The 18,094-nt window shown below is 46.2% G+C and overlaps 1 protein-coding gene across 11 annotated transcripts; it reads right to left on the bottom strand.

Annotated features, from left to right (window-relative positions):
- Positions 1-293: 293 nt before the first annotated feature.
- Positions 294-12,960, bottom strand: KLHL38 (kelch like family member 38). 11 transcript variants are annotated; one of them, XR_014616212.1, is made up of 5 exons: positions 12,787-12,960; positions 10,760-12,238; positions 9,307-9,412; positions 4,636-4,742; positions 294-1,740 (listed from the first exon to the last, which is right to left on the bottom strand). XR_014616212.1 is itself a non-coding variant. In XM_084207372.1 (4 exons), the coding sequence occupies exons 2-4, from the start codon at positions 12,107-12,109 to the stop codon at positions 1,658-1,660; spliced, it is 1,539 nt and encodes a 512-aa protein (XP_084063498.1). In that variant the 5' UTR covers positions 12,110-12,238; positions 12,787-12,960; the 3' UTR covers positions 294-1,657. The 11 variants fall into 11 exon arrangements, 8 of the variants coding, with proteins under 8 accessions (XP_084063498.1, XP_084063499.1, XP_084063500.1 ...); XR_014616213.1 differs by having other exon boundaries at positions 295-1,485; XR_014616214.1 differs by lacking the exon at positions 294-1,740 and adding an exon at positions 1,752-3,070.
- Between the last annotated feature and the right edge of the window lie 5,134 nt (positions 12,961-18,094).

The raw sequence follows: 18,094 nt of genomic DNA, 5'->3' as shown, positions 1-18,094 counted from the left end.
GTGTTTGGTCCTTGCTCTATAAATCACTTGTTTTTAGAAGCAGAAGGGATCCAGTTTCCCAGGTGTGTGCCCATTCCTATAGTTGTCCCACCCCTTCTGCTACTTTTCCTGAGGAAGGGAAAAATCTTGACATGGAAAATCAGGGGAAAAAACTCTTCTTCTAGGTGAAGGGTAATGGCTCCCTTCTGGCTATGAGGCACCTGGGGATAGAAAGGTTGGTACAGCCAGTTTTGCCCAAGTTTCCAGAAAGTCCTGGGCTCTGGCACTTATTTGATCATATTTGTGTGCTGATCCATGGACCAGGAAGACACATAAAAGAGCGGAATTTTATTATTTTATTTTATTTTATTTTATTTTATTTTATTTTATTTTATTTTATTTTATTTTATTTTATTTTATTTTATTTTATTTTATTTTATTTCACTTCTACTTTAGTTATCCAGGTTATGGCATAAGGTGTTGCTCTTGCCTAATGAATGATCTGGAAAGTCCAGCTGATGGTGCTCTGAGGGCCATCTGTGTCCTCAGCTCCCAGTTTCTCATAAGCTCTGTGTATTTTATGTTGCCATCACAAATAACAGACTCTCAGCTTGATATCCGTGATCCACTGTGCATGTCACATTTCATGCCATAAAAAACATATGCACAAGGTTGGAAGGGCAAACATGCTTTTGGCTTCCCTGCCATTTGTAGTTCAGTTTGCCTGTAACCCTTCTTTCATTGTGAGTTGCTACTTTTCTCCTGAAAAAATTTCCAGAGCCCCTGGAAGAAGAAACAGACTCTATTTACTGACATTTGTTCCAAGTTATTATGAGTAGACAATTCTTGTAGGCTCTAAACAGGATCTCTCAGCCAGAAGCCTTCAGTCAGAACCTACCAAGGCCAAAGACTTCCTTCATTTAAAAAGGTCTGAATTAGCCATTAAATATCACAGCATCTTCAAGAACATCCATAGGACCTCTCTGCTTTCCTCCTTGGTCAGGGTTTGAGCTGGCACTCAGTTCATTTGCTGGGAATCTTCACCATTGGATGCCATGGCTCTGTGTGCACACACATGGGTTAGTCCACACTGTGAATTAATCCATTAGTTAATGAATTAATTCAGCTGCAAGTTCCACTGCAAGGGAGTGCCAGGGCTGAAATGTGGCCTGAAGCACACTGAGGCATTGTTGACACAGCCTGGGTGATGAGGAGCCTTTCCGTGTTTCTGCACAGGGTGAACCCAGGGTCAGTGCGATGGGCAGGAATCGTCTGTGCCATCTGCTCCTTCTCTGGCAAACCTCAGTGCATGGCAGGGACTGTCCTCCTGTGGCTCACCCCTCTGTGTGTCCCCAAGGGACACAGCCCTGACAGGCTGTGGGACACAGTCATGTATGTCCTGATGTGCTGGCTTCCCATTTCACAATTGCTGATGGTCCTCATGCCAGAGGCCAAGTTTACTTCACAGAGGCTATATTCTGCACTGCCCAGGCTGTCTCCAAGATCCTACCCAGGGAATAGATAAACAGAACAATGTTTGAGCCTCTGGTACATTTTAATGTCATTTTCAGGGAAATATATGTGTCATAACAACACAAAGCAGGCACAGTTCCCTTGCTTTTGCTCTGCCTGGTGCCAGGGTCCACGTCATTTCAGCATTGAAACAGATCCAGCAAGATCATGGTAGCTTTGCTTTCTGAAGTGCCTCTTTTGCCCCTTGGTCTGTACTTGTCTCTTGTCTTCCAGCAGTGTTCCTTACTCCTGTCAGGGAATGTCACGTACTGTTATGTTAACATCTGATTTTCACTGGAAACCCTAGGGAATTGGGCCCTTATCTCCACATACCATGCACATCAAAATAGTTTAATCAAGCCTATTAATTCCAGGGCTTGCTGCTGATCTGGATAAAACACTGCCCTTTCCCAGCACTGAAGCTTTGTAGCCAAGTTTCACATTGCAGCATTCTCCATTAAGTTTGTTCTCTGCTCCTTGCGGCTGAACACACCCCCCTAGAGTCTCCCAGGTCGTACAGAGAGGTGCCAGGGTTCAGCCCTAAGGCTCAGATTGATTTGGGCTGATTTTTCAGACCAGAAGCATCCCATCAGTTTGAAAATTTGGACTTGAGAGTCCTTGGTGTCACTTCCTGGTGCTCTGGGCAGTAATTGCCACATCCAAATGTTGGTTCCGGGCAACTGCAGAGCCCAGGAAGGCATCCAAGAGCAGAGAGAAAACTCAACAACGTGCCAAGACAGGGGCTAAACTCAGGGCATGTCATTACAGATGTGGCATGGGGGCTCTGAGGAAGCAGACATGCCTTTGTCCTTGTCCCAGCATGCCTGCTTTAGGGAGGGGTGGTGGGACATGGCTTATTCATCAGAAGGCACAGCCTGGTCAAGAAACAAACTTCAGAGAACTAGACAGGGGAAGGTTGGATATAGGAGGATGGTTACAGGCATCTTCCTGACCAGATGAAGAAGTGGACCAGATTCTTCCACCTTTTCCCACCTCCTGCAGGGTTTTACCTTGTGGCTCACCCCTGACTCTTAAGGCAAAAGTCTCCAGCAGCTGTGGGGATGCCTTGTGCTTAAAGCAGCCACGAGACATGTGCCTGTTGGCCCAGGGCTGCTGGAGATGTGCTGCTGCTTGCTTTTCTGGGAAAGGGTTCTTGCAACATGAAAGAAGTGCCGGCAAACAAAGAGCTCTGGGGGGAGAAGTGACAGGCAGCAGCTGGAGCCAGTGGGTGACTTGCAGAGTGACAGAGCAGTTGGGCTCCTCGCTACTCTGCTACTATTTTGGAAACATCAATAAACAGAAAACGCCAGATCAATCTCTCAGGGCTCCAACACAAACCCTGAGGAGCCCCGTGGACATGGGTGGCAGCAGCAGCCTGAGACATCAGTTTGTCCATAAGAACTCTGCTTCATTTGGACTGTGGGCAAACTTATTGAATTTAGCCACTGCAAACATCATTAGCAGTCCACTAATTAGCAGATCTCAGCTCCTTTGCAGGTGCAGCCTTGCACTGAGGAATTCATGCTCATGTGCCATGGAGAATATGACTTCAACTTTTGCCGGGGGAGTTTTCAAGCAGCTGGAAAAAAGTATGGATGTTTATATTTTTAAAAAGGGATTGTTTTTGCTGCTGTCAATTATTAATGGCTCTCAGGTCAGGCTAAGGAACAATGCCAGGGATAAATTACCCTGTATGCTATTCATATATGCTCTACCCAATTGTTTCCTTCTCAACTAGAGGATTCACCTCGCAATGAACTCCTTGGCATTTGGAAAAAGAGGACTGACAAAGCAATGAACTTGGTGTGCCCATTTATTTATGCATTGACATCTTTCCTACTTTGTCAGGTGTGTTTAATCAGAAAGAAGCAGGAAATGCATTATAATTATAAACATATTGCTGCAGAAGAAAAAGGCTGCCCTTGGAAAGGACTGCATTGTTTGATAAATGGTTACAGTGAAAAAACACAGGCTTAACCTACGACTCTTTGCTGAGATCAAAGCAAAGTTGCTGCCACAGGCTCCCTGTGCAGCAGGACTCAGCTCTGGGTTTGCAGCAAGGCAAGGGGAAGAAGGTTTGAAAAGAAAATGCCATCTCCTCCCTTCCTTTTCATTTTTGCCTGAAACTTTTCCCCTAGTACTAAGAAAAAAAAATAAAAATGACTCAACCATTAAATATTTGCTGTTAAAATTAATAGAATTAGTGAAGAACCCAGCTGTGAACACAATAACTAGGGTCATGTCCAAAGCCCCTTGTTGAAGCCATGGAGAGACATTGTTTTCGACAGGTTCTGACTTGGGATCCTGATGAGCCAAAGCAAAGATGGAGTTAGGGAATAACCCTGGGAGATTCTGGATGTCCTGCAGTCTTTCCACGTGACCTTGCCCAAACTTGCAAACATTCCTTAACAGCTGAACCCCAGTCAGTATTGTGCTGCTGCTGTGAAAAGCAAAATCCTTCTGGGCTCTGAGACCAGGAATGTTGTAGGTAAGATGCAGAAAGGGTTTATTGCCCTTCTCAGCACTGCAAGGCTGAGCCATGGCCCTGCACTTAAATAAATATAAAAACCACCAACAGACAAACTGAAAATTGTCCAGAGGAGAGCAACAAAAATTATCAGAGGTCTAGAAAACATGACTTATGAGGAAAGATTGGAAGGGCTGGGTTTGTTTAGTCTACAGACTTTCAAAATCCTAGTAAACTCTAAAGATGTAAAAAATATACAGCATCTAAAAGGGGTAATCGATTGCCCTTTATCTCTGTGGCAGAAGGTACCTCACAAAAAGGATAGTATTAAAAGCTCTGAGGCCAAAACACCTCAAATTTGTTACTTGGAGAGGGATCAGAGCATCTCATAGCAGATTTTCAGTGTTTTGGACAAGTACCTTGAGGGACTGGGTAATCCACTGTCCCATGGAACAGACTGGTTTCAGCCAGTGGTCCTATGGTTTCCTTGATCTAGTGACTGTGTCAGGGCACCTGAGGACAGGGCCTTGGAGGTGATGAACTTTTAGAGCACTCCCTGATTTGAAAAAATTGTGGCAGGTGCTCAACCTTTTTACAAGTTGCAAGAAGAAATACTTCTAAAAAGCCTCTTTTCCGTGGCTTCCATGGTTATTAAATGAAAAGCAACAAATTCCCACCTTTTCATGGGGCCATCATTGCATTGTGAAGAACCTTGCTGCTCTCCCTTGGGGGATTCCCATCTAGGTGAGTACTCAAATGCTTGAATATTTAGATGATCAGACCTCTGAAAAAGCATGTAAAAGTGCATCAGGTAGTGACAACCTTACAGATCCTGCTCCAAACATTCCCCTCCTGACAATGGAGAACGAGGCACCTTGGCCAACCCCTGCTAGGAGTGCTTTTATAACTGTAGAGCAGTGAGGATGGTTTTAGGTGCTGGTCCAGGTGGGGCTCAGCACCTAATTAGAAAGGCAACATCCCTTCTCCACATCATGCCCACTCAGAGCCGAGTATCCCATCCTGGAGCTGCGTGTGCTGCTCCCTACCCGTGACCGAGCAACTTGGCTCTCCCTCCTCTGTCTTGAAAAGGCTCAACACTGTTCTGATTTCAACCCTTCTTCTTCAAAGGGCCCAAAAGTTTTGTCAGAGTCTGCATCAAAACTCACCACAAGACAAAAGCCTATTAGAAACCAGGTTTTGAATTTAATGCCCAGCAATCCCAATTTCCTTGAATTATGGGCATGAGGTGAGAGGTTTGTGAAGGAAAGGAGCACAGCAGCCACAGCAGAGCTGGCCATATCCCTTGGCATCTCCAAGGACCTCGGGGTCAAGTGAGGGCTCCCCAAGAGATGGGGGAAAGATGCTGTGCTCAGTCCTGCCACAACCCTGCCTCTTTTTTGCACTCCCCATGTCCTGCCCAGCTCGGCAAGGTATGGCTTGGTCCCACATGAAGACAGAGAAAATCACTAGTTATATGATATGGGAATTAAAAAAAATCTGTTTGCTTCTAAGCATAAACCTATGACTGAGGCAATGGTTTGCAAACATGGGATTATGGCCCCAAGTCAACTTTTTTTTTCCCTCAGTTTTGGGTACAGTCACGAGCCTGGCAGGAATCTGTGTCAGCTAAAATGCATGGCAGCAACTGGCGTCTCCTGGAGTTTGGAGCTGAGTGGGGTCACAACAGGATGGAGTTTGGGAAGGCAGCACTGCAGGGTTAGGAATAAACATCTCCCTGGGGCAGACTTTCCATAATTGGCCATGACAAGGCTTCTTTCTCCAGAGAGCTGGAGCTGGTCTGTGAGGAAACAGGATGAATCACTGCTCCAGCTCAATTTGGCAAATGCCACGATTTTGTTCTGCTCCGCACAGGGAGGAGATGATGATATAGACTGAAAGACAGAAGAGAAATCTAGCCAAAGGCTTCTGAGCTGGGAGAGGAGTTCGAGTTCCCACTCATTTTTCACAGGTTTACTCAGGTCCTTAGAAGGAAACCCTGGCAATACCCAGTGGTGCAAAAACAATTCCCTTTATCAACAAAGGGAGGGAACAATGGGGACTCCTGAACACAAAGCTCATGCAAACAATAATAGCCCTTTTATTTTCCATTGTTAAACCAGCAGTTGATACTAAATACTTCCTTCCAGCGCTCTATTTTGTTAACTATTTCTGTCACTCTTCTGCTCAGTTAAGGGAGGGGATCTTAGTGTCTGGAGCTGGTTTTCTGCAATGTGCTGGTGACCACGTGGCTGTGCAGCCTTTTGTGAAGAGGAAGGTTAAGCATGGTTTCCTTGTGCCATCCTGTAGCCTTTGAAAAGTTCCACTTTTTTTCAAATATGAAGAAAAAGGGGTGTTGTTTCTGCCAGCCTTTCTCTGGATACTGGTCATCTGTAAAGTTCCTTGCTATCTCAGCAATCTTACCAAGCCCAGTGACCTAACAGCAGTTCACAGCCTGTTCAGTGTCTGATGAATAATCCCCTCCCTTTAAAAATATGCACTTAGTGGCAGAACCCCACGAAAATATTGGTGGAGCAGAGCTGTTTTGCCAAGTGGCAGATTTAGACTTGCTCTTCTTGGAAAGCTGGCTTCCTGTCACTGGCTTTGTCTCATGGGCTTTTTTCCAGTGGTTTGGAGAGAGGAGAAAGGGAAAAAGAAATTGTTCCTCCCAAATACCTCTTCTCTTTTACATCCCCTTTCCTCTGTATGTCCTCTCTGCTATTCTACATTTCAGGAACTCCATCAGCCAAAGTCATCCACTGCTATTCCTCATGCCAAAGGAGAAGAAAGATCCCTGCAAAATAGGATCCCATGAAAAAGAAGGTGCAGACAATCTTAATTGCCATCCCATCTTCTCCTGATTCTTCAGAGGCCAGGCAGATGAAACAAAAATCTTCCCTGCACTGTGGAAGAGTGTTAGCTCAGAAAAGTCAAATCTGCTTCTTGTTGCAATATGAGAGTTCAGATCCAAGCATCAGTCTTTTGCCAATTTCTAATTAGCTGATAGGAACATTAAAATTTTATTTCTTATGAGCTGACTACCACAGCGAACTCAGGCAGCTGCTCCTGGGCTGGCTACAAGACTGGAGCTTGGGGCTTCCTATTCTAAACACTGCCACCACTGGAAAAGGAAAGCTTGGTCAGCAATGAGCAGCACAGGGCTGTGGCAGGCATGACAGCAAAGATCTGAGTTTGCAAGACAGCAAAGATCTTATTTTCCCTGGAGATAGCAGCATCCCCCTTCACTTTTAAAGTCTCTACAAGGACAACTCCCACACTGGGTTCTTAGCCAGTATCTTTCTCCTGTTTCCTCTTGAGATGCTGGGTTAGGCCTCCAGACTGGACTCAGCAGCACCACATGCGATTTCAGCCAGGTGAATACAGTGTGAGCAAAGCTCATGGCCTTTCTGGCACAGGGTCTGGAAGGACTAACACTGCTGGTGCCTTCAAGGTCAGGACTTTGTGTGTGACCCCGTGAAGATTCCCCATGTGCTCTCTGCAGAGTAAGGTGGGTTCTTTCTGGGAAGAAAAGCACAAAATATCAAGAAAGTACCAAGAGTTGTTTAGAGAAGGTTAGAACAGGGGACACACTGGAGTGTCAGGCATCCATGGTCAAAGAGTTTGTGGGGCAGTTTTCCTTTTGGTGTCCATGTGTCAGTCTCTGGATCATAGCAGTCCAAGGAATCCAGGTCCTTGATGGCATTATCTGAGGTGAGACATCGTCCTCCTGTGACATAAAGCTTGTTCTTGATGACAGTGGCCCCATGATGCATTCGTCTGTCCTTCATGTCTGCACATTTAACAAACTTGTTGCCTTTTGTATCATAAGCAATTATTCTCCGGGTGTACCCTGAATGCAAAGCCAGAGGTGGAAGAGACAGATGGGAATTAAGCACTCATGGCCAGAAGAAGGAATAATATTGATATATTTCATGCTGGTCTTCAACAAAACATATTATAGTAGTACATAATTTGGCAGAAGCAAGATATCTAAACTAAGTGATGATGTGTCACAGGAATGCCTGGCTATCTTCCTTTCCTGTCTGTCCTCATCCTGTCTTGTAGCACCTTGGCAGCCAAGGCTTGATGAGCACCATAAAGCCCATCCATCAGGCAGCCAATCTGTCAAACACAGATGGGGCTTGCAGTTACCTGCACATGCATTCAAGCAACCGAAAATATTTCTTTTTACCAAACAGAGTCCTAGAGCTTTATTTGGAAATACAGAAACCAGTGGCACATGGGATGGGCCCTGTTGGGTTGGAGTTGTAGCTGTCTGCTGACTGGGTATGCAACAGCATGGTGCCACCAGTGCTCACTCCACTCCTGAAGCCCTCAGCACCACATTTGTGCTGGCCACCATGCCAGTGAGCCAGTGGACAGCTCTTCCTCTGAGGTTTGATAGAACCTCGCATCAGCTGAGAGGCCAGTGCTGGTAAGAGGGCCCCTGCCCTGGAGCAGCGGAGGTGTGGAAGCTTGGTACCCAGCAGGACCTTGCCCATGTAGAAACACATGAGTGTGGTCTGAGGTGAGGGCTATCTGCCTTATAGGAGCCTGGTAGTCTTGGACCTTTGGACTCAGCTCTCCCCTTTTCCCACTGCAAAGGTCAGCAGTGGCCTCTCCCTGAGGGGTGACACCATGTTGAAGTCCTGTGCAGTTTGGGTTCAATCCTCTGCTTTACTAAAGATACTGTGTCTCATTTTTCCTTAAATAATTCAACACATGCTTTGTCCTGGCAGCCTGTGGTCAGGGAAAAGGCACTAAGGACTGTGGAGGGCCCAGTTATCACTGACATGATACTCCTGACCACCACAGGCAGAGGCTGGTCCTCGGGTTGAAAAAGACACAGAGAAGTTTCCTCTTTCCAAGTGTTTCGCACTCCTTTTGGGATATTTCACAATTACCTCCAGGAGGCAGCTAAAAGACCACTCAACACCTCATAGCCCTACAGCCCACCCATCCTGACAAGCCATCCATGGCCTTGTGGTGACCCTGCTTTCCATTCTCCCAAGTGGAGCAGACAGGGAGGACCAGGTTTTGAGTCAGGAGGGGAGGATCAGGACCCCCGTGCTCCTGGCTTCCTCCCAAGAGCAGTAACTTGCATTGGCTTTTCCTCAGTTTTCTCCACCCAGGTGCTGCTACTTGGGGTAAGAAAGTGCCTCATGGAGAACTTATCTCCCTTTCCATTGCCATGAGGCTCCAGAAGAGAAGTGTATGGAGGGTGGGTACACTCCTCCTTTCCTTCCCAAGATCTGGGTGCTTTTTGAGGGAGCACCCCAAACAGGAAGGCTGTGAAACCCCAGAGGATCTGGGCAGGGGGAGGGAGAGGGAAGGTGAAACAGAGCCCTTACCACCTACGATGATAATCTGGTCTCCAATCACAACAGCTGGTGCACAGACATTCTTCACTACTCTGGTCTCCATTCGAAACCATGTATTCCTGGAGACATGGTAAACCTGACAAAAAATTAAAGATATTCACTCAGCTGTTTATCTTTCATTTTAACTGACATCTGTAATTACAGAGGAACTTCTGGGTTTTATTTTGCCCTAATAAATACAATCCTCTGGCTCAAACTGCTGGAAATCTGAGAATGTGCCCACTTTTTTTTCCCTAATATGTCCCCTTGGAAAGCATTCTGGATCCCCAAGACTGTCTGCTGAGGAGATGCTAGCACATGCACTGAAGCAGTGTATCTGCCACATGAAGGCTTCTTGCATGGCCGTTAAATCACTGTAACTAGTTCTCCCAAAGGGCAAGCTGATTCATTTCATTTTCTAGTTATCCTGTGTATTCCTTATTAGCCTCAGCAATTTCCTGGGCAAACAAACCTCAGCTTCAGCTAGCTCTGCTGGCAGCCACTGTGTTTGCCCAGCTGCTATATATATGCTAGTGACTGGTATGCACTCAGACTGGCAAAGGGACTTAGAGTGGTATCTAAGTCATCGATTTATGTGAGAAAAAGAGCTGTTGCCAGATGATGATCATTCAATCATCTGCATCTGGGTGACACAAACTTTTATGTTGTGTTATCTGCTTCTTAATATAGCAAATATCACCAAGGCATCTCCCCACTAACTGATAAATACATTTCCTTCCCCTGATAATAAAGTACCGTTATAAAGCATTGCTCAGGCCCTGGTTGCCATCTTAGCTTAATGATCCTTCTTAGTTAAAGCACCTTGAACAGTGAAAAACACTCATGGGAAAAAAACATTTCAATGTTGCTTAAGTTTCACATCAGATTAGAAAAAATGTAATGTATTTTTTCCTCCTGATAGTGTAACAGCTGAAAGCAGGCAGAGAGCCAGCAACATGTGGCAGGAGCCACATTTTGAACACCACTGTTTATCCCGAATGACTGTCAGTTTAAGTTCTGACCCTTTGATGAGTGAGTATCTAATCGCTGTAACGATCGTGAGCGTTTGCTGCGAGCGAGCAGGTGCAGGCTGAGACCCCGCTCAGCCGAGTGCAAGCACTGATTTTGGTGAGATTGGCTACAGGCACAGAGCCAGGCAGGGGGAGCTGCTGCTGCTGCCATGGCATCACCTGCGGCAGCCCCGGCCCTAGAGCCCACCGGTGGCACAGCTGACTGACACCCAAAGCAGCGCCTCTGGGGCTGCTGCCTGGAAAACGTTCAGAAGGGGAAAATGGAAGAGCTGCAATGCTCCTTGAGGCCATGGATCAACTCATCCTGCCTCTCGCTGCAACACACAATGACGTTTTTGAGTCACCTCATGAAGGCGATGGACTGCTGAATACCTTAGAAGAAATTGCCTACGACAAGCAGGACTGACCATTACCTGGATAAGCCGAACAGGGTTTTGCATTATATCTTCTCCCCCAAAGAGGTAAACCCTCTGATCTTTGGCAGCAACGGCAGGGTGAAGGACGGCAACAGGCATGTTTGCCATGCTCTCACAGGTGTTGTAGACACTATCATATCTTTCCACAGAATTCAGGATTTCCTGGTTTTCACCAATTCCACCGAATGATAAAATATAATTTTTATATGCCAGGCTTCTGTGGGAGTAACGTGGAACTAGCATGTGCTCAATCAACCTCCACTGATTGAGTTTGAGGGAGTAAATGTAAATATTACCACTGACCAGACTTTTCTTATTGCTAACAGGCATCCCTCCGAGCACAAAAATATTGCTGTGTAAACTCACTGCAGAGGCTTTGTAGAGGCGCATGGGAAGTTTGGCCAGGCTCAGCCATTGGTTGGTCTTGTCATCATAAAGCAGGACATCCCTTGTTGTCTGCTGGCTGTCCTTCCTGCCACCAATGACGATGAGGAACTCTTGGTTGGAGTACCTGCGAGGAACATGCATCATGGGTTTGATGTCAGGCGTGTTGGTGCTGTACAAAGAAAACATGTGTCTGCGGGCTGACTCCAGGATGCTCCTGCAAGTGGGTGAGGCCTGAACAAGCGAGTCATTAGCAATGAAATGGAAGAGGAAGGTTGGATGGACATACTGAAGTCGGACCTTCTTGAACAACTCTTGGATGTAGCCTTGTCGTGCCTGGAGGTCGTGCCGGATCCAGACCATCAGTGCCTCAAAGACCTGCTCCTCCTCCCCACAGAGCTCATCATCCCCGAGGTAATCAATGAGCTCCATGGGACAGAGATCCTTCAGGTCCTCAGAAGAGGCCACCATGGGAAAACATTTCAAAGCCATAGCCCTGGCTTTCTTATTCAGGCTTTGGCAGTTCAAGATTTTTGCCAGTCTGATCATGCTCAGACAGTTGTCAGGGGTCAGCTTGTCTTGGAGGTAGGTAGAGCAGGCCTCAAAGAGCTTAGTGTACTGCAGCATGGATGCAGTCTCCAAGAGGCACAAGACATTTTCAGTGGATATGAGAATCTCCCCAGTGTAAACATAAAGGATAATCTGATCCAAAATATCAGCGTCGATGCCCTTTAGAATGACTTTAGGCTGGTGACTCTCCCTGAAGTCGTTACAGAACATTGCCTTGAAGTATGGGCTGCTGGAAGCCAGCACATTTCGGTGACAGGGGATTTCAAAGCCCCCGGAGCAGAGGGTAACATCGGTCAGCATCCTGCTCTGCCGCAGAGCATTCAGCTGCCTCAGCAGCTCAGAGGAGAAGTCCTGGTCTTTGAAGAGAAACTCTTCAGTGGATCCCTCTTCCATAGCAAAATATGAGAGAGATGAATTCTGGACTTGGCAGAAAAAAACCCCAAATTCTTAGCAGCTTTTATTGAAAAATCCAGCTCCAAGGGAACAAATCAGGACTTTGATGTTGCTGTAAATATCCGTTCACTATTACACATAAAAATGGAACATGGTTTAAGCACAGTGGGAAAATAATAAAGAAGCCAAAAGGTCGCTAAGACCCTTTAAAACTTTCATAAAGTTATCAGATAGGTTGCAAGTCTGAGGTCAGCACTGCCTGTGTTGTTGGCAAGAAGCAAAAGCACTGAAGTTATCTCACTGGTTTTGGATTAAAGCTGGACGGCTGAAGCAATTGGTTTGTCCATTTCCATCACGTTGAATAAACGCACTTAGACATTTATTCACGATTTTAAAGTATTAGCAGTTTAGTAGCTTGTGCCTCTTTCCTCTAGAGTTAGTCACTCCCAAAGAATGCAAATCTGGCAGAGCTGAACTCTGCAGCAGGACGAACAGAACCCTAGAGGCTGGGAATCTGCATTAAAAGTTATTTATTAACTCTGCTTAGCTGTGGTTTTTTTATGTTAATCAGACACACAATGACTAAATTAAGTGCCAGGCAGAACAATATGATGAGTATCTACGGTCATGACTTAACTGCTCAACCTGCAGTGGAACCGAAGGGTAGAAACGTTTACCTTCTGCTGTCCTTCACTGCATGCACTTACTCTCTGTCGTTTATTCTCTGCTGAGTTTTCCCACAGCTAGAGCCTGGGCAAAAACCTATGAACCCACGGGAGGTTTCTTTCAGTAGGCAGGTGATTCATGGAGGGTGATTTCTGGCCGTGTTTGCGCGCAGCCGGTGCCGCCGCAGCCGGGGCTGCGCAGGAGCGGCGGGCGCGGGCATTGTGTACATTCCAGCGCTAAGAATAGGCGCGCAGCGTCCGCGCTCTTATCGCATGTGACGCCGCCGCTGCCTTTTGCAATGACCTGGCTGGTTCTGAGCATGCCCGAGTGGTGTTTTTCTGGCAAATGTTTACGTATAATAAATAGACACGGAGAGGAAAGTTCACTTATAAAAGTCCTGGCTGTCCGTTTGGAAACAGTGGCAGGACGCTGTCCTAAAGTGCCTGGGAACTCTAGAAGCCTGTAAACAGTCTGCAATGCCTCGCACTACGCTGTCACCGGCGTTCCATGGAGAAAGGCGGAGAGAGAAGGGCTCCGAGGGACTCCGGTGGGATGGACCGTGTCTCCACCCTACGGAGAGATCTGGGGAGCGTCAGCCTGTTACAGTGTGGTGGGAGATGCTGATGCACCGGGACTCCTGCCTGCATCCAGCACTGCTCCAGGGTGGGCAGGGAAAGCCCAACTATCTTCACCCTCAAGCAGAAAGTGAAGTTCATTCTTGGAGCAGTTTATCTTTATGATGCTGCTTGTTATTTCATATAGAAAACACCAGGTTGAGGCCTTTTGTCTAAGGACCTCAGCTCTCTGGAACCCCTAGCAAAGAACCTCTCAATCAGATGGCTTGAGGAAGCTCAGTGTTACAGGTGGGAGGACTGAAGCAGGTTGCTGCAGTGAGTAGCAAGCTGGAAACCAAGATTCCAGAGTGGCAAGTCCCAGGGTGGCACAGGGCTCCCCAGGACACACACCTTGATGGGGTCCCTCACTGCGGATGGCTGCACATGAACAAGCTAAGCTCCTTTTGCAGGCAGTGAATCTAGTCAATACAACTGAGTCTGCCAAGTAATTCAGGTCACCAGTGTGTTCAACCTGTATTTGGGCAGGGGAACAGTTCTCCAGGCACTGCTGGGTGTCCACAGGTGCTCAGCTGCCTCAATCACATCTAAGTGCCCATATTTAACAATCCCATGGTAGGCATCTGTGATGGTGAGCCATCATACCTACCATTCCATCCTCTGCGCTGGGATCATTCAAACGCCTTGTGCCAGGGGAGGATCCTCCAGAACCCCAGCTGGTGCCCTGTCAGGGTCTTCAGCAGGTCAAGTGTGATGTGTCCCAGCTCTGTACCAAATTCCCGGGTCTTTCTAGAGAAATAGAATTGGCTGCCCTTGCCTGGGTAACTGAATTGGGCTCCTCATCTCTGCTGAGATCTCTCCCTTTGTTCTAGGGTAGGGGTGAATCCAATATGCAGTTTCTAAGCATCCCTACAACAGGGAAACACAAAGTTAAAGCAAAAGCCCTTCTCATATTTTCAAGCTTACGGGTGAGTCATGCCTGCATTTAGTCACAGCGAGGCAGACGGGCAAAAATCCTTGGGAGCCACAGTGCCCTCATGTCAACTCCTGTGCCAGGCTGGTGTTTGCCGTCCTCCATATGGTCCTGCCCCTGTGTCCACGGTGCAGCAGATCACAGGGATGTGGGCAACCTGTTCCTCCAAAAATGGCAGCTTTGCATCATGGGCATGCTGTACATGGCCTTTCTGACGTGGTGAAAGCCTGAAGGCCCAGCCCCATGTTAAGGGCAGGGTGGAGTCAGGCTGGTGCAGCTTTTGGAGGCTGCCCACACAGTCTGGGTGTGTGTGCACACACGTGTGTGAGGAGAGGTGAGGGAGGGCAAGAGCAGGAGCCACTGGACTTGACTCTTGCAGATGAGTCACTTTGAGGGTAAACATGGCAGTCTACAGCCTTTTCCCTCTTCTCAAGTAATGACCCAAGAATGATGTTGGGGTGCTGGGAAAATGGTACCCTCCCTCCCTGCTCCCTGCCACCGTTAACTCACCAGCTGGACATGATCTTGCTATAAATATTTAGAGTGGCATTAAAAACCCAAAGGAGAATTTTTCTCTCTCCTTGTCTAGGGAACATTAGCTACCCAAACAAAACGCCCTCTCGCTTTCTTTCTTGCTCTGTATGCACATGCTCTTGTTGCAGTCCATTCTGATGATTGATGTAGCTTTATATCTCTCTTCTGGCTCTAACTCCTTGCTGCTGCCTGCTTAGTTCTGCCTCTTCCTGGCAGTGGATGTGGATTACTCTCTTAACCCTTTAAGAAAAAAATAATGCTCTCTGACTTCATTAATGACACCGGTTTATGGGGTTGGGGAAGGCTAGGTGGGATGTTCTTCTGCTTCAGACACTGATAAATGTGACATTTATTTAGAAGATCCCAGGCTTGATGGCTTTGCACAGTTGCGCAAATTCCTGCTAGCCCAGAGTACAGAGTGTGCTGTTTCAATAGCTTATGGCTTTGGGGAGGGTGGTGATGCTCCTTGCTGAATCCCCACACAGGTCCCTGCCAATTTAGAGCCAGAGCTTCTGAGCAATAAAGCTCCTGCTGCCTGCCTTACAACTCTCTTCATTTTTTCCCCCCAGAGATTATGACTTCAGACACATGTACAACCAAGCGGGCACATCAGCGCTGCTTAGTTAGGATTTTCTTTATAAATAGACTAGAAATCACTTTTCATGCCAAAGACAATATGTCCTGTACACCCCACACTCTATGGGGGAGAGAGGGAAGGTGGGTTATGAGCCCTGTTGAGAGGGTAGAGCTGTTTCTGCTGTGGGACAGTCTAAATTGTCAGATAAAATCAGTTTCTAAATAAGCTCTTGGGGCAAGTTTTCTAGGGAGGTATGCTATTGACTGAACCAGACCTGAGTAGTCTTCCTTTAGGGAATAAAAAATTAGTGCATTACCATGAGAGTGAGATCTTGCACAGACAATGGTCTTGTCTGAACACAAGTGGGAAAAGTGGCCTCATTCACAGGGTATGTGACCCAGCAGCACCTTGAGGTGTGATGCTGCAGGTGCCCCATAGCCCTTGCTGGGCTGGAGCTATTGGGGACTATTAAAAACTGTGGCCCTCTATAATTGCTGCTGTACAAACTCCATCTGTGGCCAATTTCTAGAAAAAGAACAAACATGTTGTAAGGCTGTATACTCATCCTGCTCCTTCTGCTCTTTCTCCTTAAGTGTTTGGCTTCATTCAGTTTTGGAATTGTGGTGACTGAACCTTTGATCTGACCCAGAGCAGCTCTTCTTATGTTTTAATGCAATGGGATGATGAAATGTCATGCACTAAGCAACAGAGTGGAAAAAAAGCTGTAATCTGACCAGCCAGCAGACAGGTGCACAGAGACTGGTGATGTCAGACAACTTCTAAAACTCGTATACTGATCCTATTACAATTCAGGTGAAAATGAACAAATATGGATAAAGAAAAAGGACTGCTCAAGACAGAGACTTCACTGAGCTTATTCAGTGTTATGTGCATTGTCTCAATGACAGCCCCCACAGTAATCAAGAGACAGATCATCCCTTTACCCAAATTTTCAGTCTAAACTGACAGGGGACAAGAAAAAATATTCCTTATTATGGTCTTAATAAAACTGGGAGAGGGAAGAAAATGCAGGATTAACATTTCTCATTGTATAAAGAGACAATTACAGGGGTCATAATTAATCAGATGCCATGGAGAGGATGGGAAGATGCCTCAAGCAGCAGTGGTGGCTGGTTGGGGTGACAGCTCAACCTAGGCTGAGAGAACATTAGCTTGCTCAGTGGCTTGTTCAGATGAACTTTTGAAATCTTGAAGGATGCAAATTTCACAACCTCTTTGGACAACTTATGTCTCTTGCCCACAGAAAAATCTGCTAACTTTCTTCTGCTGCTGCTACTTGCCAGCTATCTGATCTTCTTCCTATTCTTTTAAGTCCAGATGTCCTGATGGTCTTTCTCTCTCATTCTTCTGTAACTATTAAGTTATTAATTTTCTATGTAGCTGCTCAGCAAATATGTTTCCCCTGAATCTCATTGCCACAGCTGCCATTTACTTTGGTGAATTAAGGCTTATTTGAAGAATCTGGGCTTGGTTCTGGTTTCATAGGCAAGGGCAACAGGCTACATCTATAGATATTGATCTTGAACCCCTGACCTAAACTTATAAAGGCATGGGGACAAATTTTACAGCATTGGAATCACAGAGCAACTTCCCAAGAGTCACTGTTTGCATTGTGTACAGATAGAGAGATACAGCATGTAATTCAATAATGACTTTGGCCCAGTATACGTGGGTGTGAAGATGTGTGGGCTCCTGGCTTGGTTTCAGGCCAATCTCTAATTAAAGAGTGAAAGATTAAGATGAAAGCAATTGCACTCTTCTTTAGTCAGAATGACCTACTAGCGTTAATTAAAACAGTCTTCAGGCAAAAATAAATTTGGCTGCCAAAGTTATGTGCTTCACATTAAATAAGGACGTAGCTGGTTTAAAGAGTGCTGAGCTTCTAGAGGTTTTACAGAAACCACTCATACAGCTTTGGGTACTTTTGTTGGAATATTTTAAATCAAATCCTTTGCCTAAACCAGCTACTTCGTGTGTATTTCAGACACCCACTGGCTTTTTCTTCAAACTACATCATTTGAGAATGGGTACCTTATCTTGGTGTGAGCATACAGTGTACTGGAGGATAAAATATCACCCTATCATTGGACACCAAAGTATCTTCATCTATCTTTTCTATAGTCTCTGGTTACAGACCCATGGCAACAGCAACAAGAAGATACTTAGATCCTACATGGCTCTGTTCTTGCTGGATCTGAACATTAAAATGCCTGTGATAAAGGCATTCAGGTATTCAGGATCTGCCCCTGATATTTTTAGATAGCTAGAAATGTTCCCAAAGAAGGATCAGGCCTTTAAAATGCCACAACATCCTATTACACCTGCATGAGACACCAATCATTGCTCTTAAAAGCCACGTATCTTCCCCATCTCTCATTTATACTGCCCCATCTTCTAACTAGATGGCCAGGTGCAACTGCTGTGACATTGATCCAAGAGGGGAGAAACAGGTCCAGTGCTTCAGAAATACTGTTTTCAATGGGAATATGATGGCAGCAGTCATCACACCTCAGAGGGCCTGAAAGACCCTTCATCATGCAGTGGTGGTACACTTCAGAGGCAGAAGGGGCCAGACAAAGAGAAACACTCATGAACCCATCTCCTTGAACTAAATTCTTCATTCTCTTCTTCTTAGTTGTCAG

Source organism: Fringilla coelebs (genome assembly GCF_963513975.1).
Source record: "Fringilla coelebs genome assembly, chromosome: 1".
Classification (NCBI taxonomy): Eukaryota; Metazoa; Chordata; class Aves; order Passeriformes; family Fringillidae; genus Fringilla; species Fringilla coelebs.
The sequence above is the reverse complement of the archived record's forward strand: the minus strand, read 5'-3'. Positions and strand labels throughout refer to the sequence as shown.

What these genes read in the sequence shown, in the direction of transcription:
- KLHL38 (XM_084207369.1), bottom strand. Translation starts at nt 12,109, where the DNA reads ATGGAAGAGGGATCCACTGAAGAGTTTCTCTTCAAAGACCAGGACTTC. An exon ending in ACCCTGTTCGGCTTATCCAG is followed by an intron (nt 9,413 to 10,759) that starts GTAATGGTCAGT and finishes ATTTTTTGTCAG; the next exon opens with GTTTACCATGTCTCCAGGAA. An exon ending in CCAGATTATCATCGTAGGTG is followed by an intron (nt 7,475 to 9,306) that starts GTAAGGGCTCTG and finishes TTTTCTTCCCAG; the next exon opens with AAAGAACCCACCTTACTCTG.